Source organism: Aspergillus niger (genome assembly GCF_000002855.4).
Source record: "Aspergillus niger supercontig An17".
NCBI classification, from domain to species: domain Eukaryota; kingdom Fungi; phylum Ascomycota; class Eurotiomycetes; order Eurotiales; family Aspergillaceae; genus Aspergillus; species Aspergillus niger.
The window spans coordinates 146929-171897 of record NT_166532.1 but is presented as its reverse complement, the minus strand read 5'-3'; the positions used below and the strand labels follow the sequence as shown (position 1 = coordinate 171897).

The 24969-nt window shown below is 52.5% G+C and overlaps 10 protein-coding genes across 10 annotated transcripts; 4 read left to right on the top strand and 6 right to left on the bottom strand.

Annotated features, from left to right (window-relative positions):
• Window positions 1-282: 282 nt before the first annotated feature.
• On the bottom strand, window positions 283-2461 carry An17g00720 (uncharacterized protein; the record flags this gene model as incomplete). The annotated part of the gene is made up of 5 exons (XM_059745430.1): window positions 283-1522; window positions 1583-1798; window positions 1858-1956; window positions 2024-2199; window positions 2306-2461. 5 exons carry the CDS (start codon window positions 2459-2461, stop codon window positions 283-285), a joined length of 1887 nt encoding a protein of 628 aa, XP_059602805.1.
• Window positions 2462-2943: 482 nt separating this feature from the next.
• An17g00710 (hypothetical protein) lies at window positions 2944-3968 on the bottom strand (the record flags this gene model as incomplete). Its single annotated transcript, XM_059745429.1, has 3 exons — window positions 2944-3344; window positions 3411-3684; window positions 3861-3968. 3 exons carry the CDS (start codon window positions 3966-3968, stop codon window positions 2944-2946), a joined length of 783 nt encoding a protein of 260 aa, XP_059602804.1.
• A 444-nt stretch (window positions 3969-4412) lies between these two features.
• On the bottom strand, window positions 4413-6362 carry An17g00700 (hypothetical protein; the record flags this gene model as incomplete). The annotated part of the gene is made up of 1 exon (XM_001398262.1): window positions 4413-6362. The coding sequence occupies one exon, from the start codon at window positions 6360-6362 to the stop codon at window positions 4413-4415; it is 1950 nt and encodes a 649-aa protein (XP_001398299.1).
• Window positions 6363-6595: 233 nt separating this feature from the next.
• Window positions 6596-8065, top strand: An17g00690 (uncharacterized protein; the record flags this gene model as incomplete). The annotated part of the gene is made up of 4 exons (XM_059745428.1): window positions 6596-6866; window positions 6929-7367; window positions 7482-7878; window positions 8009-8065. The coding sequence occupies 4 exons, from the start codon at window positions 6596-6598 to the stop codon at window positions 8063-8065; spliced, it is 1164 nt and encodes a 387-aa protein (XP_059602803.1).
• A 550-nt stretch (window positions 8066-8615) lies between these two features.
• Window positions 8616-10527, bottom strand: An17g00680 (uncharacterized protein; the record flags this gene model as incomplete). The annotated part of the gene is made up of 6 exons (XM_059745426.1): window positions 8616-9452; window positions 9507-9656; window positions 9703-9828; window positions 9886-10183; window positions 10253-10403; window positions 10443-10527. 6 exons carry the CDS (start codon window positions 10525-10527, stop codon window positions 8616-8618), a joined length of 1647 nt encoding a protein of 548 aa, XP_059602802.1.
• Window positions 10528-11637: 1110 nt separating this feature from the next.
• On the bottom strand, window positions 11638-13602 carry An17g00670 (uncharacterized protein; the record flags this gene model as incomplete). The annotated part of the gene is made up of 1 exon (XM_001398259.1): window positions 11638-13602. One exon carries the CDS (start codon window positions 13600-13602, stop codon window positions 11638-11640), a length of 1965 nt encoding a protein of 654 aa, XP_001398296.1.
• A 1208-nt stretch (window positions 13603-14810) lies between these two features.
• An17g00660 (uncharacterized protein) lies at window positions 14811-16430 on the top strand (the record flags this gene model as incomplete). The annotated part of the gene is made up of 4 exons (XM_001398258.1): window positions 14811-15078; window positions 15149-15438; window positions 15517-16105; window positions 16183-16430. 4 exons carry the CDS (start codon window positions 14811-14813, stop codon window positions 16428-16430), a joined length of 1395 nt encoding a protein of 464 aa, XP_001398295.1.
• A 194-nt stretch (window positions 16431-16624) lies between these two features.
• On the bottom strand, window positions 16625-18782 carry An17g00650 (uncharacterized protein; the record flags this gene model as incomplete). Its single annotated transcript, XM_001398257.1, has 4 exons — window positions 16625-17618; window positions 17680-17898; window positions 17944-18576; window positions 18649-18782. The coding sequence occupies 4 exons, from the start codon at window positions 18780-18782 to the stop codon at window positions 16625-16627; spliced, it is 1980 nt and encodes a 659-aa protein (XP_001398294.1).
• Window positions 18783-19102: 320 nt separating this feature from the next.
• An17g00640 (uncharacterized protein) lies at window positions 19103-20137 on the top strand (the record flags this gene model as incomplete). The annotated part of the gene is made up of 1 exon (XM_001398256.1): window positions 19103-20137. One exon carries the CDS (start codon window positions 19103-19105, stop codon window positions 20135-20137), a length of 1035 nt encoding a protein of 344 aa, XP_001398293.1.
• A 906-nt stretch (window positions 20138-21043) lies between these two features.
• An17g00630 (uncharacterized protein) lies at window positions 21044-22624 on the top strand (the record flags this gene model as incomplete). The annotated part of the gene is made up of 3 exons (XM_001398255.3): window positions 21044-21077; window positions 21141-21531; window positions 21589-22624. The coding sequence occupies 3 exons, from the start codon at window positions 21044-21046 to the stop codon at window positions 22622-22624; spliced, it is 1461 nt and encodes a 486-aa protein (XP_001398292.1).
• Window positions 22625-24969: the final 2345 nt, after the last annotated feature.

Below are 24969 nucleotides of genomic sequence, written 5' to 3'. Positions count from 1 at the left end.
GGCCGAGATTCCATCCACACTTGCTGCTCTTCCGCCGCCAGCCGAGGTTAGCCTCTTCTATGATGGGACTTTGTACGACAGATTGGCAGGTTTAGTGGGGTAAAAAGGTATTGAAATGACCTCATAGGGTGCGTTGGTTCTATTGAGTATGTGGGTATATTGTGCTCGTTTTCCTCTATCCGCGTGGTGTCGGATATGGCAGACATGCCATCGCTCTATCTATAGGCATTGATGGTACTTTGTATAACCGCTTCACATGTGACGGTACCTCTTAGTGGCGGATCACCAAGTTTCCTGCTTATACCGTCCCGTCTTCTCCATGCCAAGCAGATACTGCTCGGCCCCTTGTTCGTTGAATCGATCGGTTTCCACCTCTGCGCCGTGCTGGAATGCTTCTGTCAGCGCCTCCCTTACTGCCTTGGGCATCTGTCCGGAGGAACCGCAGATATACACCGACCCCGCCATGTCATGCAGCAGCTTAAACAGCAGCGCATAGTTCTGCCGGATCACATCTTGCACGTAGACCTTTTGTTTCTGATCTCGAGAGAATGCAGTGAGTACATTCAACTTGGTCAACTGGCCGAGCTGCTGCCATTCATCTTCGAAGAAGAAATCTGCCTCGCGGTTGCGACCGCCGTAGAGAAGAAGCGTAGGTCCGATGCCGAGCTCAACCCCGGGGTTTTCCTCCTGATATGCCTTGATAATTGCTGCTTTTTCCCAGAGCATAGATCGCAGCGGTGCCAGACCGGTGCCGGGGCCGACCAGGACGGTTGGACCAACTAGCTGGTTGACGGAGGAATTGAGTCCACCGCGCTGCAGTTGTACCTTCAAAGTGCTTCCGGGTCGAAGCGCAGATATATACCGTGTACATACACCCTGTCTGATCTTCTTGATGACGGTCTGGTACTTAACAATGGCAATCATCAGTTCAAACTTGGTGCCGCCCTCAGGGCCCCTCTTCAACTCGCCCCCACTAGCAATGCTGAATTGTCTCCCCTTAAGAACGGGAAACACCGAAATAGCATGCTGCCACGGCACCTTGACCGTGTCAAACTCATGCAAGACTTCCAGAATACTTCGTCTCGGACGGGTAGTATAATCCCAGAGCTCGTCAAGATACTCGGGACTGGTATATGTGAACTCTAGTAGACGTTCCTTGTGCATCTCATCATTCGTGTAATGCGCAATCTCCGCAAAGAAGGACCGACGCGGGATAGCCTGAATATCGAGATAGTCCGTAAGAAGTGCCCGTAGTGTCAACTGCGGGTAGGAGTCGAGACCCCGAATAGGTGGCAAAGGGAGATCATCAGCGGGGATATGGCTATTAGGAACCAAGCAGATGAGCTGATCAGCTTTATCCTCCCAACCCATCATTTGGATCAGAGCATCCACGTCGGCAGAGAAGTTCTTGGGGGTAATGCATAACATATCCCCAGGGACGTAGGACGTATGTTCAGGGACCGTAAGGGATACATGTCGCACGTCCTGCCAATGCTTCTGCGGAGTCAATCGCTTATTCTCCCTAAGTGTTGCCGTCAAGGTATCAGGCAGAGGCCGCAGGTCGTGATCCAATCGAGTCAACTTCGGGTTCTCTTCAGGCGCGGGCAGGTTCTCATGTGTCCCAGGAACTGCATGTCCTTCCTGTGCTGTCGCCGCATTCCCCTCCTGGAGCTTCAGAATCCACTTCGGCGGCAATTGAACATCATCCGGTATCGGCTCCAGCCCCTCAGGCAGCGGATACGTCTCGAGCAAATGTGTACGCAGACCTGTCAACCATGGAATAAACGTCCCTTCGAGCCTGTACACTCATTTAGCAAAGCCATCCCCAAGCAGCAAACCATCGATAGCTTAACCCACCCCTCGGGATGCTGCTGATCCGCCTCCCCAGCATCATATATCTCATTCGCACCCAGCTGTAACAGCCTCTTATGCAGTTTGCGCGCCGCCCAATTGAACCTGCCCAACCCAGTCAATTAGTTTCTTCTTCCCATTTAATCCTTGTATGAGATAGAACAAAACCCACTTCGGATAAGAACTATCCCCCAACCCAAACGACGCAAACTGAACCCCATCCAGAAAATCCCCCGGAAGCCTCTTCAACAACAATGACCGCCAAAACGACCTTGCATTCGCCGGGAAGTCACCCTGTCCTGTCGTCGCGACAACGAATATAACGAGCGTATGCGATTTCAAGACCTCCTATACATCGTCACACACCCCGTCAGCATACATTGCACGCCCACATTCACATCCAAATCCACGTAAAACATAACTAAGCGTAACGAATTGAAAGGTATAAACTCACCGGCCTATACTCATTCATCTCCCCAACATGCGTATGGAAATGCAACCTCTCCGCTAGCGCCCCCAGCTCCTCGGCGACTTCTTGCGAATTGCCCGTTTCGGAGCCATAGAGGACGAGAGCTGAGCGCCGCGGTGGGGTTGATGGGTTGCCGTCCATTGTGCCTATCTACTACCCCCCTATTTCTCCCTGGTAGTAGTGTGGTGTGGTGGTGCTGTTCTTCAATGGATAGGGTGGGCTTATCGTTCGCGGGTCTCTTTTTTTCCTTCCCCTCGTTTGGCTTGAGGGGTTCGATCCGATCGTCCAGTTGGCGCGAATAGCGGGATGACGTCATCCCGAGGATCGGAGAGGATAAGGTAGGCATATTGGAGGGTAGATAGAGGGGGTTGTGTATGCATTGCTGGTGTTGGAGATAGGATTGTAGTGTATTAAGGTAGTTATGAGGAGGAGAATATTTGGTGTATGCGCTGTTGTGCTACTTTAATGTTAGATAGATAATTATATCGTCAGATACTCCGGCAATGGCGTGAATTTACCCAATCAACCTCAGGAGAAAAACCAAAGTAATCGCTAGATTGATAAGATCAACCGACAAAGAATAATAGTTTTGAACAAAGGGTATCTCAAGAATCCAGCTCGATCTAATAAGTATCCTCCTCCCCTCCACCACCACCATCTCCGAACCCATCATCCCCATACTCATCATCACCACCATCAAAGTACTGCTCAGCGTTATAATCCCCACCCATCTCATCATCATCATCCTCAAAGTCATCATCTTCAATCTCCTCCTCCCCTTCTTGCTCCTCCTCCGGATCCAGGATATCCCCGTCCCCGTCATCATCATCCTCAGCTCCTTCACCCTCCTCACCACCAGCCTTCGCCCGCTTCGCCGCATCCTCATCTTCCTCTTCATCATCGTCCTCGAATCCCCGCTTCACCCCGGCCCGCGCCACCTGCGGCACGTACCCATCCATCGCGGCATCGGGCTTGAACGTCGGCTGAATTGTCTGCCACAATTCCCGGGGGAAGAACTTCATCACTACAAAGACGATCTCATTAGCACATATCTCTCACGTCGTTCATGAAAAATAATGGACAAACTCACCATACTGTCTCCCCTGTAACCTCGGCAACGCCCTCTTCTTTTTCTGATACTTGCCCGAATAACTAGGCATGCCATGAAACGGATCGAAGTTCACCCGCGCCGCGCTATCCTTCTTCATCGTCGACCCCGCCCCCTCCAGAATCGAGTAATACGGGCCATCGTGGAACCGTTCCCGGAGAGTACGATAGAAATCCACCTGCAATTGTTCCTGCGAGGTGAGAGGTCTGGCGCGGGGGACGGTGTATTTCTGGTTGTAGAGAGACATGATTAGAACCTGTCCCTTTCTCTTATTGTAGAAGAAGAAGTAACAGCAAGCCAGAATGCTATAGCAACAGGGTGATGTAAACGACGCTGGTAGACGCAACAGCAACGAAGAAAATACCGTGTCACAAAAGCAAACGGACAAAGAAGCAAATATATCACATCACATCACATCAGCCCAAAACATACCGGGAACAAAGGCGTCGGCGCCGTATCAGGTTCTCCGCTGGGATCTGCCTCCCAAGTGAATTCGGCTCCGGGGAGCTTTCTGCCTTTCTTTGCGCCGAATCGGGACATGCCGGGCGGTGATAATATTCACTGCAAATGTGCCCCCTTTTTGTCAATCGGTTGAGGATGGCTCCGTTGGGGCCAGATTGTTAAATGTCCAGGAAGGAAAAGGCCGAAGCGCTGGCGGGCGTTCACAGCGCCATGATCCAATGGCTGAGAAAAAAGTTCCGGCCGAGCTTGCATTTGGCTCACCGCCTGCGGAGATCTGCGCGAATTGGGTAATTAGGGTACCGGGGCGGGAACCCTGGGATGGCTGGGATGGGCCAATCAGAGGGCGTATGGTGATAAGTTATTCTACTATTAGTAGTTTTACTACGTAGTATGTAGGATTTATTTATTACTGATGTTGAAATTAGTTGCTCATTGCTGAACTTCTGAAGGATGAAAAGTACAGGTATCTAATGGCATAATCGTAAATCGTCCAGTGAGGTGGGCATGTCCGCAGCGCTAGCCTTATAGGCCAATAGTGGCAACCTGGTTCGTAGTCTGGGATACAGGCCCCCATGGCCCCTCGTTCACCCGTTGCCGGAGAGTACGCATGATATCCTCGAATCCTTCCATTTGTCCACCGTTCTCCTTGAGACAGTCATACAGCGCCACCAAGACCTCGTACTTCGCCGTGGCCACTTTCCAGACCGCATGCTGGGAATCACCTGCTCCGCCCCCGACAAATTCGGCATATGAGCGAGGAGGCTTGAACAGATATGGCAAGAGAATAGTCAGGGCTGGAGGCGTAAGAGCTGCCCAAGCACCCGATGATGGAAGAACACCTTGTGTAGCCGGAGACAAACTCTCCAAAGCTTGTTCGGTGGGAAGCTGGTATCGGGAGGTCCCGGGAACAGACGAGGTGACTTCGCCCGTCAAGATCTGCCAGTTTGCAGTGATGAGAGATTTCATGAGCGATATCGATGCCAACGAGACATCCTTCATAGCGAGAATATCCGCCGTCGCGACGACATCAGTCCAGAAGTTGGCATGATGATTAGTGTACATGAAGTACAGCGTGCGGGCGGCCGCAGCCTCTTTGTGCCAGTCTGTCGGCATCTGACCAGATGCGTTCAACTCCATCGAGTCTGTAAGGTCTTGCTTAATTGGGCCATGGAGGATCTTAGCCAGCACGTCCAAAGCCTCTTTGTTGGGAGGACTGGTTGGCAAGGCCAGTACAGGGTTCAATCCCTGCTTGCTGGCTTCCACGAGCAACACTCGGGGCAGACAGGAGAGTACGTTCAACTGCCCGCTAGGAACTGGACCATGCGCCCATTGGGAAGATGAAACCGCCACCGAAGCAGCAATGCGAGATAGTATCCGGTCCAGCAGATACTGTGGGTTTTGCAGGAAGTGGTTGGGATACAGCTCAGCATACTGCGCAACGTAAGTCATGATAGGTCCGCACAGGTAAGCCAGGTCCACCGCGTCCAGCTTTGACTCATCCAAGTAATACTCCAATAGCGTACTGTGGATTTTATGCGAAATAAGGAAATCCAGGGCGGGAGAGGAGAAGGTGGACGCTGACTGCACAATGGTCCGCGCGATGAGGCCAGGCGCATCAATTTCCAGGAGATCATGAAAAAAGTTAATCAAAGTCATATGCATGAGCACATCATCCTTGTCGACCATATGGCAAGCAGCGAAATGGAGAAGGCCATTGCTCTGGTATTTCCTCTCAACTTCTGGCACTTGTGGCTTCGAAATAATATCCCAATGCAGTCGACCCGCCTTCACAAGCAGTCCCATCAACCGTCCCTGGGCTACAGTCTTGTCGCGCTTGGACAGACTTCCGGATCCATTCTCCTTGAGACTGCAGAGGGAAAATAGCAGTCCATAAACATCCTTGTCCGTGAAAATTCGTCTCCAAACGAGCCCTTGTCCACCGGTGGCCTCCTCTCCCTCATGCCCACTATTCTCGAGCGGACTGGCCGAGTCAACCTCCAACAGCTCCCAAATTGTGTCAAATGCCGCCTGTGCTACCGCTGTGGAAGAGGTCGAAAGCCACAGCTCCACCAGAGACGAGACCAATTCCGGATCGCCGGCAACGATGGCAGCATCACTAGCGACATGACCTGCTTTGCGCAGCAATGACAGAGCCAATAGGTTGATGGGTTCCGATGGGGCCTTGAAACCGGCGATGAAATTGATCGGAGGATCGACGGAGTGAAGGTCAGCGAAGCTGAGATACGTAGTAGCCTTGACTCCAAGAGCGGTAAGAGGAGTCGGGTCCTCCTGCAGGACGGGGAGAAGCTGCGATATCTGGATCAAAAGGGTGGCGGGGACTCTGCGATCGACGTTCTCGGTAAGCTCGAGCTTCAACTTGTCTAGGAGAGTCGTATCCAGAGGAGTGGAGGGCTCGCGCTGCACCTGTTCCAGGTGCTGTCGGACCTCATCGTAAGTAGATGGGACGGCCATGTTGATTCCAGACAGATCCACGATGATGCGATCCGTGGGGAAGCGAGAGACGACGAAGGCAAGTCAGGAACGGCTTTCTTATCCTCGGCGGCGGGGAAAGCTGGTTGCAAACGGGACAAACACCGATGACATCTCCGCCAGTTTCCCCGACGATAAGTTCCAGACTATCACTGCTTCCTCCTATCATTTCACCTCGGTATACCATCTCCTCCTTCAAGGACATATTGTTCATCATGTCTGATCAGCCGGAATCCCTCCTATCTCCGAAGAACTCCGACTCCGGCCTCCATATCCAGCTCCACCCTCTGATCCTCCTGACCATCTCAGACCACATCACCCGCCATGCCGCCCGCTCTCAGCAAGGACCTATAGTGGGAGCGCTTCTAGGCCAGCAGAACGGACGCGAAATCACCTTGGAACACGTCTTTGAGTGTATTGTGAACGAGGGCCCCAATGGAGATCTGCAGATTCCGCAGGACTGGTTCGTAGAGAGAGTCAAGCAATGTAAGTCCCGTCCACTTGTATCTCAACCATCTACATGCATCTGGGCGCTGACCCCCTCCAAGTCAAAGATGTACACAAAGCTCCTGCCCTTGACCTTGTCGGCTGGTGGTCAACTGCTCCCCCGTCCGGCCCCAACACCGTCCACCTCCCAATCCATCGCCAGATCCTCCACAACCACAACGAGTCCGCCGTGTTCCTCGCGTTCCACCCATCCCTGGTACAAGATGCATCCTCCAACGGCGGCAAGCTCCCTGTGACAATCTACGAAAGCGTATACGAGGGCGAAAATGCGACAGAGAACAGCAAGACAATGCAGGTTGATGGAGAGGAACAATCCCTAACGATTCGCTTCCGAGAATTGCCCTACTCCGTCGAAACGGGGGAAGCCGAGATGATTGGCGTCGACACAGTAGCAAGGACAGCCAGAAACGCCGCCGCAGACACACAAGGCACGGCCTCTCTCACAAAGCAATCAGCCGGCAAAGAACCCAGCAAGGATCAGTCAGAAGTGCTCTCCCCCGAGGAAGAAGAACGTAAGCACTCCACCACCCCCATACCTAAAACCAAAACCAAAGTCCATCACTAACCAAAACCACCCCACACAGTAATCGCCAGCCTCACCACTCGCCTCAACGCCATCAAGACCCTCGAATCCCGTATCTCCCTCATCAAATCCTACGTCGCGAGCAACTCCACCTCCGATCCAGAAACCCCCACCTCAACAACAACCCTCTCCCACCCCATCCTCCGCAACATCAACGCTCTCCTCTCGCACCTCTCCCTTCTCACCCCTGATGAACGAAGCGCCTTCACGGCCGAAGCCATCGCCCAGAGCAACGACGTCCACCTCGTCTCCCTATTAGGACAACTCGGCCAGAGCATCAGCGCGATGCGCGAGCTCGGGAAACGAACTGCGCTGATGAACAGTGTCAGACGGACGATGATGTCGCGGAAAACGCAACAATTATCTTGGCAGAATCGGTTCACTGAACCTTTTTCGACTGGGGATGGGGTGAGTCATGGATAGGAGTGAGGTATCTGGTGTGAGATGGAGTTAATCAACATTAGTAGCTGATAAGAGTCTTAACGAACCATGAATGCATGATCATACCCTGACTGCTATACTTGCTATGTATATGTAGACTTGTACCACTACCCATTTCATAAACATATATAACTTATTACTATTACCACTATAATGCAGTCAACCACAGCCACAAAGGTATATATCTCTAATATAAATATAATATTGTACAACGAAAGTATCTAATATGTAATCTCTATCTTCGCAAAAAAGACAGAAATATAGCAAGAAAGTATGATGAAGAAAGAAAACAAAAAAAAGGAAGACGAGGGGAAGTGATATCATATATAAACAACCTCCCTCAACCAAGAGAAAAGTCTCCCAGGTAAGTCAATCCGGTCTCATCAAAAGCTCAATCTTCATACCGTGATATCATATAGCTAGAATAAATCAAACACAAGAAAGGCAGCCCAGAAATTCAGAGGGTATTATACGACAGATGCATAGAACAGACAGGCAGGGAATAAAAGTAAGCCAACGCCAAGAGACAAAGATAAACACGGCTAGCTAGATAGCAAGCCGTGGCGCTCTCAATTCTTACCCAGTAGGGAGGATGAGGAACGCGCAAGAAAGTGAAAGAACATGCATGAAGACTTAAATGGGTCATCATACTCCGCAGTTAACGGAGTTTCTTTTGTTGCTCGTCGAAATCAAATCTCGTCGCTTTACCTTCGTTGTTGTTGTTGCTGGTGGTCACTGTCGTAGTTCGGGGGAGGGGGTTGGTAGGATTCCGGGAGAGGAATGGGAGGCTGTTCTTGCAGCGTTGTGGTGGGGTGGTCTGGATAAGGTGGATTGGCGTGGACGGGCTCGTGGTAGTGGTCTTGTTCCAGGTGGGAGTTCACGAGGTAGGGGTTGCATGCGTCCTCCTCGTAAGGGGAGTACGGCCGGGCAGTATGCGTGGCTGTTGGCTCCAGGAGGGAGGCTGCGCTGAGTCGGTTATGATTGTAGAAGCGGTTCGGGTCCGTTTCGTCGTCGATCGGAGGCGGGGGACCACCGGGGCTTGGCTGGGCGTGCGACAGGAGGACCTGTCCTTCTTCGCCGGGGGGACTGTAGCGTCCACCGGCCATCATTACGCCTGCGCCGCCGTATTCGGTGCCGTGGGAATCGATACCGCTCTCGGTAGCGTTCATGTTGAAGGCGTCATTTGCAGTTTGGTGGTAGCTGGGATCCATCGTGCGTCTCTTCCGGCCGACGAAGAGCCAGCGGAAACTGCGACCAATCGCTCTGATGAGGTCCATTGGGTTCAAGGCGTCGAGTATGCCTTTAACGCCGAAGGGACCGCCCTCATAGCTGCCTTTGCCGTTGCCGTAGAAGTCGGTGATCTCGGACGGCTGGTTCTTGAGCGAATACTGTTTCCAGGAAAATGCCCACAGGTGAAGGACGGCAAAGAAGGCCATCTCAATATTGATGAGTAGGTTCGGCAGTCCAACTTTGAGATCGGGACTCTGTATTTTAGAGGTGGTTTTGATCGCTCCGGCTGAGGTGAGGAAGGAGATCAAAGTCTAGAAATGGGTTAGACGACCGGAATGGACATGCGGGCAAAATGCTGCGCTTACCGATTGCCAGAAGGACAGGAAAATGACCAACTTGATTGACAAAATCTTCAAGAATGGCTGATACTGGCTGATGTCGTCTTTGATCTGAATGTAGAACTGGATCAGACAGTACATGGCGATGGAGACTGCAATACATTCAATGAGGAGAACCTATTGCATGTTAGCCGAGTTCGTAACAAAGTCGCACAACACATACCCAGATATGCGAAAACGCCGGGTTGAGGGATTCCTCGCAGTACAGGTTAAACTTTTGCGTGACGACCGCGATGATAGTCATCAAGACCCGGAGGAGGCAGTATTGAAAAACGCCCACCCAGATAACCTAGCGCCCATGTTAGCACAACTTCGATCGCGCACGTTCTGGCTTGTCGGCACCCACGTTGAACCATGTTAAACCACTGCGCGGTGTCCTCCAAATGCCCTTCTCTCCACCCGTACACTTCTGAAGCCACGGGATCGGCCAGACCCACGGTTTGGGTTCGACTCCACGGAAGTATTCTTTCTGGCTATGCAAGTCGGGCGCAATGTATGCGCACATAAGAGAGAAGAAAGCCGAAATCGCAAACGCTTCATAACAGTTGCCGATCAAATCATAGTAGACATCGTTCTTGTAGAAGTAGGTACCGAGCCATGCGACGACGGAATAAACGGGGACCATAAGCAGGATTCGAATGATACTAGTGAAGGGAAGCGAAAGTCAGCTATCAGCAAGAGACTAAGTGCCAGTGAGTGAGGAGAAATCATACTGCCGTTGCTCTATCTTTTTGCTGTAATGTGTAGCGTGCATTCCAATCAGGTAGAAGGAAACAAGTATAGCCATGAGACCAAAAGCCCCGCCCATGATCAGGCAGAGTTGGTGGAAGGTGATGCCGCCATCCCAGAGGTCAACCTCCGTGACTGTCAAAGTCCGCGTCAGCCCAATTCAATGACACGCACCCGAGTCGCAATCAACAAGGCGCAGAGGGGGGGGTTGCCTACTGGTTTCATCTTCCGAGGTCGAATTGCACACTGGCCAGCCCATTCTTGCAGGTAGGGAGAGGAGACTGCAAGGATGAACAGCCTTTGGGGGTGCAAGGAAGGAAAGGAAAGGAAAAGAGACGGGTTGCGAAAGCGAGAAGAGGGAGAAGAAAGAGGATCGTCGTGATGGACGCCAGCCCGTCGCTTTTCTTAAGATATCTTATCCGCACAGCCGGGCTTGGCCCCCCATGAACCCCTGGGAGCCACCCAAGTTTAAGCTTTTGTCACGTTGTTGTGCCTCTTTTTCGACTCGGGAGGCCGGTCGGGTCACTGGCGAAAGTGATCCTGCGAAGTCAATACGGACCGATTGCCCTGGCGATGCTTCGGGATGCGCTGGCAGGGAAGACAACCAGGCGGGATTTGCAAGCGACCGGCGGATGAGAGAGAGTTGGAATGACGGAGACTAATTAGTGCAGTTGGGTTAATGAAGTGGAGCAAGTCGGGAGGTACGTCGTCGTTGCACGTCAGGCATGGAATTCGGAATTAGGAACAGATAATCATATAAGGTGTAACCGTGAAGGACCGGTCGGGGTTCTTGGTCCTTTGTTATCCAAAACAATAGATCGTGGAGTAATGCCAGAGAAAAAGTCTTGGTAGGAGGAGAATGAGGCCGAACCGGCAAGGCAGCCACATTTATTCTTAAGTCAGATGCGGTTCTTACGATGGATTCTTGTTACTACAGAGGACAGTTCCTGTGCCAATCAATCACCTTCGGTGCATCTGCCGCGCATCGCAATGGCGGAGGGTCGCTGCGCCACCGCAATTTTAAACAAGTGAAAGTAGTGAGCGGTTCTGACTGCATGATTCTGATGTTCCAACTTATCCACCTAAAACACATCCACGCCAACAGAGACTCCCCGAATAAAAATAAATCCTGATGGTATTCGTTGATTCGTCTCCCGGAACACTTACCCAACCTAGTATACACCTCGCCATCTTGGCTCAAATAAAATCACTTCTTGTCCGTAGATCATATTTTTTTTTTCTTTTTTTTGCTTGTCCCCCGCGCCATCTTGGCATTCGCCTACTGTACAGGAAATTGCAATTACACAAAGCACCTAATCCCAAACCGTGGCAGTCCCATAGTATATCATCAGGGGTATATCTGTTCATTTCAATACCGACTACGTCGGTCATCTCTCCACGAATCTCCGAATCCTCCACGTCCGCGACCACCACGGCCTCGGCCTCGTCGGTTGCGCCCACCACCAAAGTCCGGTCCGTTATCGACGAAGAAATCTTCATCCTCGAAGGTGATGCGACGGCGCTCGTCCCCTCCTCGTCGGGGAAACTCTCCCTTCCGTAGCAGGTCGTCAAACCGATCCAAACGCCGGTCGGCCACTTCTCGAGGAACCGGTAGGTAGTAGAGCTTGGGCTTCGTAGTAGTAGACATGAAAAGTTCATCCAGCGGCTTGAATCCTTGCCCAGGTCGTGAACTCGAGTCTGCCGTGACTGGGCCACTGGGACGTCGAGGAGCGCCCAGTTCCGCCCGTGGCCCGGTAGGCGGCGGACGGGAGAATCCTGAGGCGTCAGGTGCACGCATATGCTGAGATGAAGCGCTTCGGGGATCAACCTCTTCGAGAACAGCCTCTACCCCATCATCAGTTGGCTCATATCGCACTTCCCAGCGCGCCGGAGGGCCACCACGCTGTCGCGATCCTTCTTCCTTCTCAATCCAGAGGGACAACTTGTCTTCGGGAATAAAGTCCACGAATAGAGTCTTGCGGTTGCGTTCGTTGGGCCATACTGTACCATGGAGGGCGGTGCGGACTCGCGACGCTGCTGAGACAGACCTAAAGCTAGCAAAGCAATGTGTCTTGATGGGGTCCAGGTAAAAGTCTACGACCACATCCGGATTGGGTGAGGCATCCGGAGGGGACGCGAGACTGACAAGATGGTTCTTGAGCGCGACCGGCTGGAGAGGACGCATCAGTCCGCCGACATAGAGAGCTGCTGTGGCAGCATGCACGGCAGGCTCGACGTCGGCATCTTCCATAACCGCATCCGCCGGTGGAGGGGAGACGGGGCGAGTCTGTTCCGTCTCCTTGGCAGCAAAAAGCCCCTTGAAGCGAACGTCATGTTTCAGGGGGGCGCCTTTCTTGGATGTTTCATCTTGCACAGGCGGGGCTTCCTCCGGCGCGGCCTCGCGCCCCGCGCGTTCTTCAGGGGTTCCTTGCGGACCGGAAAGAGCTTCGTCCGGCCGTGACTCGTGTTCTTTGTCCACCGCAGCCCGGTCCTCGGGCAAGACGACACGGGGTGTCTCATCTAGGGCTTTGGCCTTTTTACTTGCAAGCGCTTCCGGTGTTGGCACAGGACTCTGACTGCGACGCTTCCTCTTGCGTCTGTCCTCCAGCATTTCTTCTGTAGGCAGGGGTGTCGACAACCCGGTGTTCATCTCCGAGGGGACTGCCGCGGGCGGCGCAGCGGTCTCACCAGATGCGGCTGGTTCTGCAGGATTTGGCTCCATGTCCTCAGACTGTTCCGGTGCTGCTTCTCCAGGAGCCTGCTCTACCGGTGCTGCAGCGGTGTCATTCTCGGTCTGGTCTTGCGGGATGGAAGTATCGGCGGGTTGGTTAACAGTAGTAGTATCGGTGGGTTGAGCTGGTTCCTCTGGTTTCGGTGATTCCTGGACCGGTTGCTCTGGCTGTTCCTGTTGCTGTCCTTGCTCAGCAGCCTGTTCGGCAGGCGCTTCGTCAGTCACCGGCTGAGGCTTCGACTCAGGAACCGCATCACCCTGTTCCTCCGTTTGTGCCTGTTGTTGTTCCTGTTCCTGTGCTGGCTCCTCTGTCTGTTTGTCAATCACCTCAGACTCAGTAGCCTCGGGTTGAGCTGGCGCATCCGCGGCTGGCTCTGGCTCTGGCACAGGCTGTTCCGCGTCAACGGGCTGCGCTTCCTGCGGCGCAACATCCTGTTCGGCGGCCGGCTCTCCGTTTGCAACAGCATCCTTCTCATCGCGAGCGTCTTCCTCCACCAATCGGTCAATAATCTGTTGTTTCACGCGGAGACCGGTCTGCGCGATGCCGCGCCGCTTCAGCTCGGCTTTAAGATCGGTCACCTTCCATTTAGAATAGTCGGTCATTGTAGCGGAAAGCGCACGGCGTGGTAGACTCGAGCATGTAGAGATTATCGGCGATAGTTCTTTCGTTCGGATGAATTCAAACGGGCGTAATCATTGCTGGGAGGTGTTGAGATGCGATGCGATGCCCCTGCGGTGGTCGGGCATGGGAAGTGAGTCTTTGAGCTGCGACCGATCGAGATGATGTCGCGCGCTAGGCTGGATGAGGGCGGTGGTCACTGGGTGCGTAGCTATTTCCGGTATGGTGACTTGCCTGATCCGGTTTGGCTGAGTAAGGCTCCACTTGAAGAAAATTACCCGATTGGGGAGCTCCAGCTGAAGATGCTTCTTTGTACTCAGCAGAGCTTAGAGCAACACCTTGTCCTTTTAAGTATTTGCCAGGTGTTATTGATGTATCAAGTCTACTATTTGATTGCGGCCCAATCTGTCTTCTTAGCCGGAACTTCCCACACAATACTAGCTACTAGTACCAGTGGTAAGTTACAGTTGTTGCAATACCGGGAAAGTGAATATATTTACATCTCACTCTGACATGATACTTAGGAGTAGTACTATTCATAGAATGAAATCAGTGGGAGAGTTCCGCAAGGCTTAAGCTCAGGCCAGGTGTAGTTTATCAGATTATCAACAGCCCCCGCATTCGTTCAATCTGCACTTGAGGGAATTGATAAGCCGGAGTGCATCATGATAATGAGGTTTCATCGAAAGGGACGCCTGATAAGACGTGGGTGGCTGATACAAGGCAAGCCTTATGATAGACGGGCATTTACAGGGGAGAGCTTCTTAGTGGCCAGCTTGGCGTAATAGACATGGTTCTCAGCCCGCTCTTCCAGAACCATGTCCAGAAACCATATTCAGCAGTGGTATTCGTAAAACTTCTCCCGATTATATCCCGCCTTCTAGAAGACTATCACCCACATAGAACCACATACTATTAATTAGAGCTCACGCTTTTCAAACTACACCTCCACACAACTCCGACAACGGCCGATAGTCACCCCAACTAATGGACCCCAAGCCGGACTCCGAAGATAAAGCAGATAGGCCGTTATCCACCTATCGACCCCATCTATGTTGGGGCGGGATAAACGGCTAAAACGTTGGGCGATCGACTCATGTATATATTGCGGTGAGAGCCGACTGAACATGATTGTAGTAAACATCTCTCAGACTCACACGTCTTATTCGAATACCACTGTAAACACATCACCATGGGCTCCAACACAGCAACCAACACCATGCTCCCCCCAGACAACCCCATCACTCCCTTCTGGCGCACCCAACTCGACCCGCTCGACGACATCCGGAGCACCCCCGACCTGCCCCCGCAAAGCGACATCGTAATCATCGGCGGCGGCTACTCAGGCGTCACGCTAGCTTACTATCTCCTCAAGCAGCTCTCTAAGCAGGGGGACAAGTCTACCAGTATTACGCTCCTCGAAGCGAGGCAGATTTGCTCGGGCGCGACAGGTCGAAATGGTATACTCCCTGTTCATGTCTGAACGTGCCACATATTAGTTAGGACACCATGTTAACCGTGAAAGTGAAGGCGGCCACCTCCGCCCGGATATCTACGGCCACATCCCAACCTACATCGAGCGCTCCGGACTAGAAGCGGGTCTGGAGATCGCCGAATTCGAATACGCGCATATCCAGGCGCTAAAAGATCTTCTCCGCGAGGAGAATATCGATTGCGATTTGAACATTACCCGGAATATGAATGTGTATTTGGATGAAGAGTCGGCGGAGAAAGCCAAGCTTGCGTATGAGATGTTGCAGGCGAGGGGGGTCAAGCTGGCCGAGGATTTGCATTATACGGGGAAAAGGGATGCGGAGGTGGTGAGTAAATATCCTCTTTCATTATACATTTACATCTCCCAAACGACGATAAAGAAGAGAATACTAATGAAGGCACAGATATCAGGCGCCCATAACGCCAAAGCCTGCATCTCCTACACATCGGGCACTCTCTGGCCCTACAAATTCATCCTCGGCCTACTGAGCAAAATCATAAAATTCCCACAATTGAACGTCCAAACTTACACCCCAGTGACATCCATCACCTCAGAAGACAACATCAACATAATCTCCACTCCCCGCGGCTCTCTCCGCGCCCGCAAAATCGTCTACGCGACGAACGCCTACACGGCCGGCTTACTCCCCGAGTACTCGGCCAATATTATTCCCTGCAAGGGAATATGCTGTCATATTACAGTCCCCGAGGGAGAGGGCAAGAAGCCCGCTCCGTTCCTCCCTTACTCGTACGCAATCGGGTACGGATCTGACGTTGTCGGCGGGGGCAGCTATCTAATTTCCAGACCGGATGGGAGTATTATAGTGGGTGGCGCGCAGGCGACATTCAAAGACAAGCGGGAGGAATGGTATGGAATTGTGGATGATACGACGTTAATTGAGTCTGCAAAGAGTTACTATGATGGGTATATGCAGCGGACGTTTAGGGGGTGGGAGAATAGTGGGGCGTATGTGAAGGAGATTTGGACGGGTGGTGAGTATTATTCATCTTCGTTCTCCTTTGTATTTTCTATTTAAATTGAGGAATGGCTGGTACTGATTTGATGACAGTTATGGGCTACTCGTCCGACTCGCATCCGCACATCGGTGAAGTTCCCAATAAACCCGGGCAGTATGTCTGTGCTGGGTTTAATGGACATGGAATGCCGGTGATTCTGCTGTCCGCTAAGGGACTGGCGGAGATGATCCAGTCGGGGAAGAAGTTCGAGGAGACGGGGATGCCAAGGTTGTTCAAGACGAGTGTGGAGAGGATGGAGAAGGCGAGGAATGGACCGGAGGGGGGAGATATTTTTGCATAGCAAGCTCGATACTACAGTAGATGTGTTGTTTTTGGTGTATTATTGGGAGATGCTTGCATAGTAGTAGATATACTATATACTATCTATCATATAATATCTGAGAGAAGCATACTCATAAACCGATCCCAAACCCACAGCATACCCCCATTAAGCAACCGAAAGATACTAGTAATACTACTATTATTGATCAATGATCAATGCACCATCGAATTCAAAAACTCCGACAACCAATCATCATAACCCGCCCCCCAACCCCCCATCTCCTGTGCCTGTGCCTGTGCATGTCCCTGAGCTTGACCCAGACCCAGACCCAACCCATTACTTCCCCCAACCCCATCCTGCACCCCCTGTCCCTCCACCACTCCCCCATTGACCCCATTCCCATTCCCATTCCCAGGGGCACTGCCCCCAAAAACACCTCCCCACTTCAACCTAACAGACTCGTACTTCCCAATCGAATAAAAAAACACATCTTCATCCTCATCCTCGCCCTGCGCCTCGAGTCTCGCCAACGCCGCCGCCTGTCCCAGGTTTCCAATCAACCGATCCATCACACTCATCAGATCGACGGTGCGGCGCACAAACCCTCGATCCCAGCTCGGATCATCAAGTGTAGACAACCGATACAACGCCGCCAGGTGTCGCACGAGCTGCGAGAAAATGGGGAAGGGGAAGCCTGCGTACTCGGCTGGTGGGATGGCGAGGAAGGAGGTTATCCAGGCATTCACGGCGGAGAGGCAGGCGTGGAGGGATTCGAGGTGGTGAAGATGATGATTGATTGTTAAGGGAGGATTGGGGGGTTGTGTGGTAGAGGGGTTAGGGAATGGTTTTAGAAGGGCGGATTCGTGGATCGTGAGGTGCGTGTTGGAGTGGTGGAGCTGGAGGATTCGGTAGCGTTGGGAGTGGGGGGTGAGTTTGCTTTGGGTTTGTTGGAGGTGGGTGTCTATCGCGTGGGTGTAGATTGATAGTGGGGGTCTGAATGGGGAGGGGGATAGGAGGCTGGTGTGGTAGAAGTCGGTTGTGGTTGTGGCGGTGGTGTTGATTCTCTCGTTGATGAGTTGGAAGCGCACTTGCTGGGCGAGAATCTCGTCGTTGAGGCATTCGGGGTGTTCACTTATGTGATGTAGGCATTCGTCCATGTGGGGAGTCCAGCGAAGGGGTTCGCTCTTTTCTAGGAAGAGGGATATACTGGGATTGGGTTAGGAGTGGGATTATACTTGGTAGATGGGATGGGAGGTGGATGGAGTACCTGGAGGTTAAGAGAAAACAGCCCAGAACGGCGCGTCTCTCATCCATTGTTCGGGCTCGTGGCGGGGAGGGATCCTCGTCTGGGTGGGTTTGGAGTATAGTCAGTAGTGATGGTTTGTCTCCGCCAGGGGCCTGGTTGAGCATAAGGTCGAAGACTACGGCTGTGGCGAACTGGCTGTATATGGTCATGTTGAGCCTCTTGAAGATTTGCTGGTTGGACCTGTGGCTGTTAGTATGTCTTACCAAGGGGGAAGGGTGATCGTACCAGGCAATGTATACCATGAGACCGAGGAGGAAGTCGAGATCGCGACCGTAGCAGTCTAAAACCATGCGTTGGGCTACAGTATCGCGGATTCTATCGCACAGCGTGCGTCGCTGACTCGGGCTCTTTGCCGTAACTGCCATAACGCATAGCCAGAGGAACGGACGGTCACTGCGAAGGTGCTGTGCTGTTGTTCCTGGCGGGAAATACACGAATGGCAAATATGGTAGCTTTTGAGTGACAAACATGCTCAGATACTCTTCAGCCTGCGACCAGCTCGGCTCTGCTGCACTCGCGTTCGACTCATCCCGGGAGGAGGTATTCGCTCCGACCTGCGCAAAGTGATTAAGGAACTCACAGTCGATGGATTTCTCCGCCGTCGAGACTGTCCGAGTAACCTTGATCTGCGAGCGTGGTGGTGGTGGATGGTGATGGAGGTCTTCATCTGGCTCTCGTCGCAGATCATCAATCAACTCTGCGTAATCCCCCGCATGGGCATGGGAAGGCGCTTGCGCGCGAAGCAGTGTCACCAAATCATCCAGCTTCTTCTCCAATCTCCCTGTCTTCGAGGGCTTGCGTGCATTCTGCCGTCGATGGAACGCCGATGGCCGACATTCTTTGTTCAGGCGCTGACACCTGCCATCACCCATTACCGTCAGATTCAGTTCACACTGGTCTCACACTGGTCTCACTATACGTAAAACAGACCTCTGGCATCGCCCGCCCCCTTTGGGCAGGATGCATTTGCATTTAGACTGCGAGCAATTCATGCAGGCGCGGCCGTATGGGGCCGGGGCGAGATCATACTCGGTGGGGGACTGATCGGTGGGGGACTGATCCATGGCGACAAGCGGATTTGATCATGAATCATGACACAAGATAAGAGGGGTCGGAATTCCGTCAGACTTGGGCGGCAATGCCGTAGGATTTAAGAATCGCAAACCCCGTCGGGGTGTAAGCACCGAAGGATTCGCCATCGGATATTACGGCCTTATCACCGTGCCCTAATCCGAGATGCCGTTGAACTTCAACTTGGCGAGGGTAGTATATAGATCGCTGGTCAGGAACAACTGACGGTTCATTGTAGCATCTTCACAAGTATTCTCTACTATTACTCAAGATATCTTAATACTAAGCCTTTGGTCACAATTGACTCATCACAATGGCCCCAACCAACACCGCCGCCTGGCTCAAGTCCGAAAAGGCCTACCCGTTGGAAATCGACACAGCACCCTACACCCATCCCGGTGAAAACGAACTCGTAATCAGGAACCACAGCATCGGTCTGAACCTTGTCGACTACGCCCGTCAAGACCTTGGCTCTGCCCTCTTCGCCTGGACCCCCTATCCCGCCATTCTGGGCAGCGACGTTGCAGGGGAAGTAGTTGAAGTCGGACCAGGCACCATCTCCTCCCGATTCAAGCCCGGAGACCGTGTCCTCGGCCTAACCGGTGAGCTAAAAAGCACCCGTTCCTGCCAAGGTGCTTTCCAGACCTACGTTGTGCTCAAAGCACATATGACATCGCCCATTCCATCCAATCTATCCTACGCCGATGCGGCCGGAATCCCCCTCGGCATCTCAACCGCCGCATGTGGCCTCTTCCAGAAAGACTACCTCGCGCTGCAACATCCCATGGCCCCTCAGGCCCCATCAACAGGCCAGACCGTCCTCATCTGGAGCGGATCATCCAGTGTCGGCAGCAACGCTATTCAGCTTGCCGTGGCAGCGGGGTATGAAGTGATTACGACTGCTTCGCCGCGGAATTACGACTTTGTCAAGTCTCTGGGTGCGAGTCACGTCTTCGACTATAACTCCGAGACGGTGGTTGAGGATCTCATTGCTACATTTGCGGGGAAGTCTAGTGCTGGTGCATTGGCTATTGGAACGGGGTCTCCTGAAAAGTGTGGTGAGATTGTGGCGAGGGTCGAGGGGAGGAAGTTTGTTGCGTTGGTGAGTCCGCCGTCTGGACCGTTGGCGGATGGGGTCGAGTCGAAGTTCGTCTTTGGTGGTGACTTGGCTGAGAATGAGGTTGGGCCTGCTATCTTTGTGGATTTCTTGCCTGCGGCGTTAAAAGAGGGGAGCTTTGTTAGTGCGCCGAAGGTTGAGGTGGTGAGTGAGGGATTGGAGTCGGTGCAGGAGGCGTTGAATGTTTTGAAGAAGGGCGTTTCGGCAAAGAAATTGGTTGTTTCGCTGTAGGTGGGTGAGCGATGATGATGGATTAGATTTGTGATTAAAGGTTATCTTGTAATATAGCGGCTTTCAGACATTGTCAATGTGTTGTTTCTTTTATATCCAAGCTTATTTGTAATCCGATAGTAGTATCTCTCTATTGTGAGACGTTTGGAGATGACATGATCTTTTATCTTCGAGGCTTGAACAATCATATACATGACTAATTTCTTTTTGTCCGGATATCGTTAAAATCGAGGTGTTAGAGCGTTGCTGGTTCAGTTACCTAGACATTGCATCGACAAAAGTTATATCGCTGCGGAAACAAGTGACAAGTCTGAGAAACGTCATGTCCATTATATAGCTTTTTAGTTGTTTTCGATATACTTACTCGGCCCCATAGCAAGCGAAGGGGCCTAGACCAAATAAATTGAAGCTTCGATGAAACGGTAGACTTCGTATTCGCTAAAACGATACCGAACCGGATCCCTAATGCAGCCACACTGTCATCTCATAACTTCCTCAGCTGAAACGTGCTGGATCCGTTGTTGCAGACCACTTATTCAATTGGTGGTATACATGACGATGCTTGGAGAGCCCGGGATCGGAGAGACAGAGAAAAGCCGGGAAGCGGGACCGGGGGCGGATCCTCGGTGGAACCTAATTCCGTAGACTCAATCCTGCCTCAGGATCAATGTGAGACATGTGATTGGCCCGTGATGGCGTATGAGTCAAGGCCGGAAAACTCCCCGGGGGACCAGAGATCGCCATCATCTTGCGTTTTCCGTCTTTTTTACCTTTTAACTTTCCCTCCTATTCATTTGTGTGTCTCTACTTGCTTCATCTTGATCTCTCCTTCTCCCATTACTTTAACTTCGTTCTTGCTACTTGTTCTGCGTCCATACGTCCGTTAACCACACGCGTCCGTTCAGCATGGTCGCTCAAGCCACCGCCCCCGGGCAATTCCGTCAGTTTCCCCCCTCTTCCCCTCCCCCGCCTTTTAAATGTGAACAGCTACTAAATCCCGTAGAGAGGGCTGACTCCCAACCCGAAAACCCTTATTCGGCTCTCATCACCGATCAAACGATCGTTACCATTCCTTCCTTCACCCTTGAGTCTGGTGTTACCTTGCACAACGTTCCTGTGGCCTACACGACGAGGGGTCAACTCTCCCCCGAACGTGACAATGCATTGGTGATCTGTCATGCTCTCAGTGGTAGTGCGGATGTCGCGGACTGGTGGGGTCCCCTGCTTGGTGGCCCCGGTCAAGCTTTCGATACCTCGCGGTTTTTCGTCGTCTGCTTGAACAGTCTGGGTAGTCCGTACGGAAGTGCCAGTGCCGTGACCTACAAGGACGGCGATCCGTCCAAGGGCTTGTACGGTCCTGAGTTTCCTCTCACTACCGTCCGTGATGATGTAAAGTGAGTTTTCATTCTCTTGTTTTCTTTGTGGTGTAACGGCGTGCTAACAACGCATAGGATTCACAAGATGGTGCTGGATGACATGGGCATCCGTCAAATTGCAGCCGTGGTGGGTGGCTCCATGGGTGGTATGCTTACTCTCGAGTACGCCTACTTTGGCAAGGACTATGTTCGTGCAATCGTCCCTATCGCCACCTCTCCTCGTCATTCGGCTTGGTGTATCAGCTGGGGTGAAGCCCAACGGCAGAGCATCTACAGTGACCCGAAGTATGAGGATGGCTACTACCCGTTTGACGATCCTCCGGCCACCGGATTGGGTGCGGCGCGCATGTCTGCCCTCCTCACCTACCGCAGCCGCAACTCTTTCGAGTCTCGATTTGGCAGAAACGTGCCCGATCCCTCCAAGCGGCAGACCATCAATGGCCAAGAAAGATCGCCTACCCCCCCTAACGAGCACTGGGCTATCCACAACGACGGACACAAGAGTGGACGCAGCTCGCCCGGGCCGCAGTCCGACGCCCAACATTCTGAAGTCCAGTTTCAAGATCCTCAATTCTCTGGTGCCAAGACCTTCAGCAAGACCATCGAGACCAACGGTTCCCAGAAGCGGCTCCCCACCTATTTCTCGGCGCAGTCGTACCTTCGGTACCAGGGCGAGAAATTCGTGAAGCGTTTCGATGCCAATTGCTACATCGCCATCACCCGCAAGCTTGACACGCACGATGTGTCCCGACACCGGGCCAGTCCTTCCGCGGAGAACCCCGTCCGTGAAGCCCTGTCTCAAATTCAGCAGCCTGCTCTGGTTCTAGGTATCGAATCTGATGGACTGTTCACTTTCGACGAACAGAAGGAGATCGCGGCCGGCATTCCGGACTCCCGCCTGAAGCGGATTGAGAGTCCCGAAGGTCACGACGCCTTCCTCCTCCAGTTCGAACAGGTCAACCGTTACATCCTCGAGTTCTTCCGCGAGGTCCTGCCGGACATCATGTCCAAGGCACCTGCCGAAGGAGTCCAGGCTGTGGACGGAGTCAACAAGCTAACCAAGAGCAGCACGTTCGGCGAAGCGGAAGTGGAAGATATCACCGCGTGGTAAACTGACCCTCAGAGTCCTATTAGATGTGGCGCATTAGTTGCAGCCTTTTATTCTGCCTGATGTACCGCGTGGGCATGTCCCGGCCTTTCTCTCGGCCAGAGAGGACGCGCCGGCGGCTTCGGACCCCGCCAGGCTCAGGCGCCTTGGGGAAGTAGCGGTGCGGTCTTGTGATTTATTATCTTAGCCAGTCAGAGAGATGAGCATCCAACTGCCTCTCTCGTTTCCTCTACACAGGTAAGGCTGAAAAAGAAGCATCCAACTGCTCTCCATCAGATAAGCCCTCACCGAGTGTCTTTGCACACGTCAAGACACCGAGGGTGGTGGGTGACCTTGATAAGAAAAGTGTTCGATCGTACATAGATTCGTTATGGTAAATAGATTTGTTTTGTCATCTCTTCAGAGCACCGGTTATCCACTACATTAGGAGCCTGGCGGTGTGGCCTTGTAATTAAGGACTCATGTAACCAGACATCCCGCACGAACTCTGCAGACTCAACTTCAAAATCATTCATTCACCTCATCCTACTACACGGAATTACCATCACACCATCATCCTCTCAATATTCTCCATCAACCAGTCCAGCCTTTTCCATCTAGTTCGATTCCCAATCCGCCCAGCAACCATCGTTGCACCAGGAACCTAGGCCAGCTGCAGCTCTGCTCCGCATATGATACCCGCCGTTGGGCCTTACCAGTTCGGTGCCTGAAAGCCCTCCTGAGGTCATTATGGAAGAACCACCAGGGAATATGACGTGGTTGGCGTTGTGAGAACGCCTTGGATAGGCTTTCGGGGATTAAGTACAAGGCAGAGCTGGGCTGCTTGCAGGAATTGAAGCGAAATGCGGAGTGCAGATGGGGATGCTGCGTGCGAACTTTGAAGCTGGTTATTAGGTTGGCATGGACGGGTTGAGTCGGGTTAGGATGTGATGTATCATTTTGACTTCCACTCGCTCGGCTGGAATGGTGCTTCAACCTTCCCAGAATGCATCACGGAGACGCTTGCTGTACTCCGTACCATGCTGCTTCGGCATTGCGGAGATGTCACAGAGCCTCTGGGACTTGAGTTTCGGGCGAATGGGTCAATATGGATATGCTTGAGTCCGGGATACTGAATTCGTCTTGTGTCACAATATCGATCATATTCATGGTCCGACAGCGTTTCCGCATGGCGGCCGCATGACGGTGATGGCAACTTAAGTACACAGTAGGGCGTTCGATCAACTCTTCCCAGCAGGAAAGGCAGCGGCGAACCGCCTATCAGAAGTTGCTGCAGTCCCACTAGAATTGCCTATAAGTGATGGATCTCATTCTTGCTACCCGATCGGTCATTCCACGAAAAGTTTGTCCAGCCCCTTGATTCATCCCTTCTTCCAACCCCAACGGCCCCCTTGCGAAACCGTTGGACAAGGGAAGCGTTCCGTTTGGTGCAACACCCATGCTGTCACACCCAGTTGATTCGTGTGAGACTCATATCCTCGCATTGGGGGATGACTTGGTTTGTCCGATAGTGAGTCTGATGGGAGAACAACCCGCAACTTCTCTGTGACGTTCTGATCAGCACTAGCTACCATTAGAAGTGGAAAAGCGCGGACATCATCATCTCATACGCATCGACCGCTGCATGGCCTACTTTGCTACCCCTCCTTGGCCGGTTTCACCCCTAGCGAATGGCAGCCGGACTGGCTGCATCATCGACAATAGTGCACTGCAAGATTAAGTCCGGGGCCACTACGAGGCAATCAGACGGCGAGGTTTTCAGGCCTGCAGCAGCCCCGTGATGCCGTGTGACAAAGGCTTGCTTTTCTGCAGGGTCTCCTCTTTTCCTGCTTTCTCTTCCCTGGCCGACGGCCTCATCGCACCAACCACGCTCGTTTGCTTTTGCTCACTGGCCTTCCAGTCTCTGATATTTCATTCTTTGGTCCCTCGTTGAGACAGCCGGTGTCCCCAGCGCCGCGGTTGCATTCTATTTACTCCTTGCGATTGATTATTAGAGGTGGTATACCTAGCAGATGGACTGGTCCATTGCTCCTGAGTCATCTTGTTACCTCTCGTCTCTCATAATTTCCGGTGGCTTTTCTTCCCCTGACCTTCAAATCGGTCCTCACCCCTCCTTTCCTTGATCTCGACAGCATTCCTCGAATCGCTCCCCACATTCCATCCCACCAGTTCCTGGACAGAACCTGCCTCTTCGAGCGATTCTTTGGCTCAGGAATTGGACTGGGCTGATCTTGAGTATCGCCGGTTTTGGTCCATTTCCCTGGGACTGGTAGCCCAGCGACCGGATTTGTTTTCCTTTGTGTCGCTACTCTCCATATCACGAGTCGTTTGTCGACGCACCATTGCGT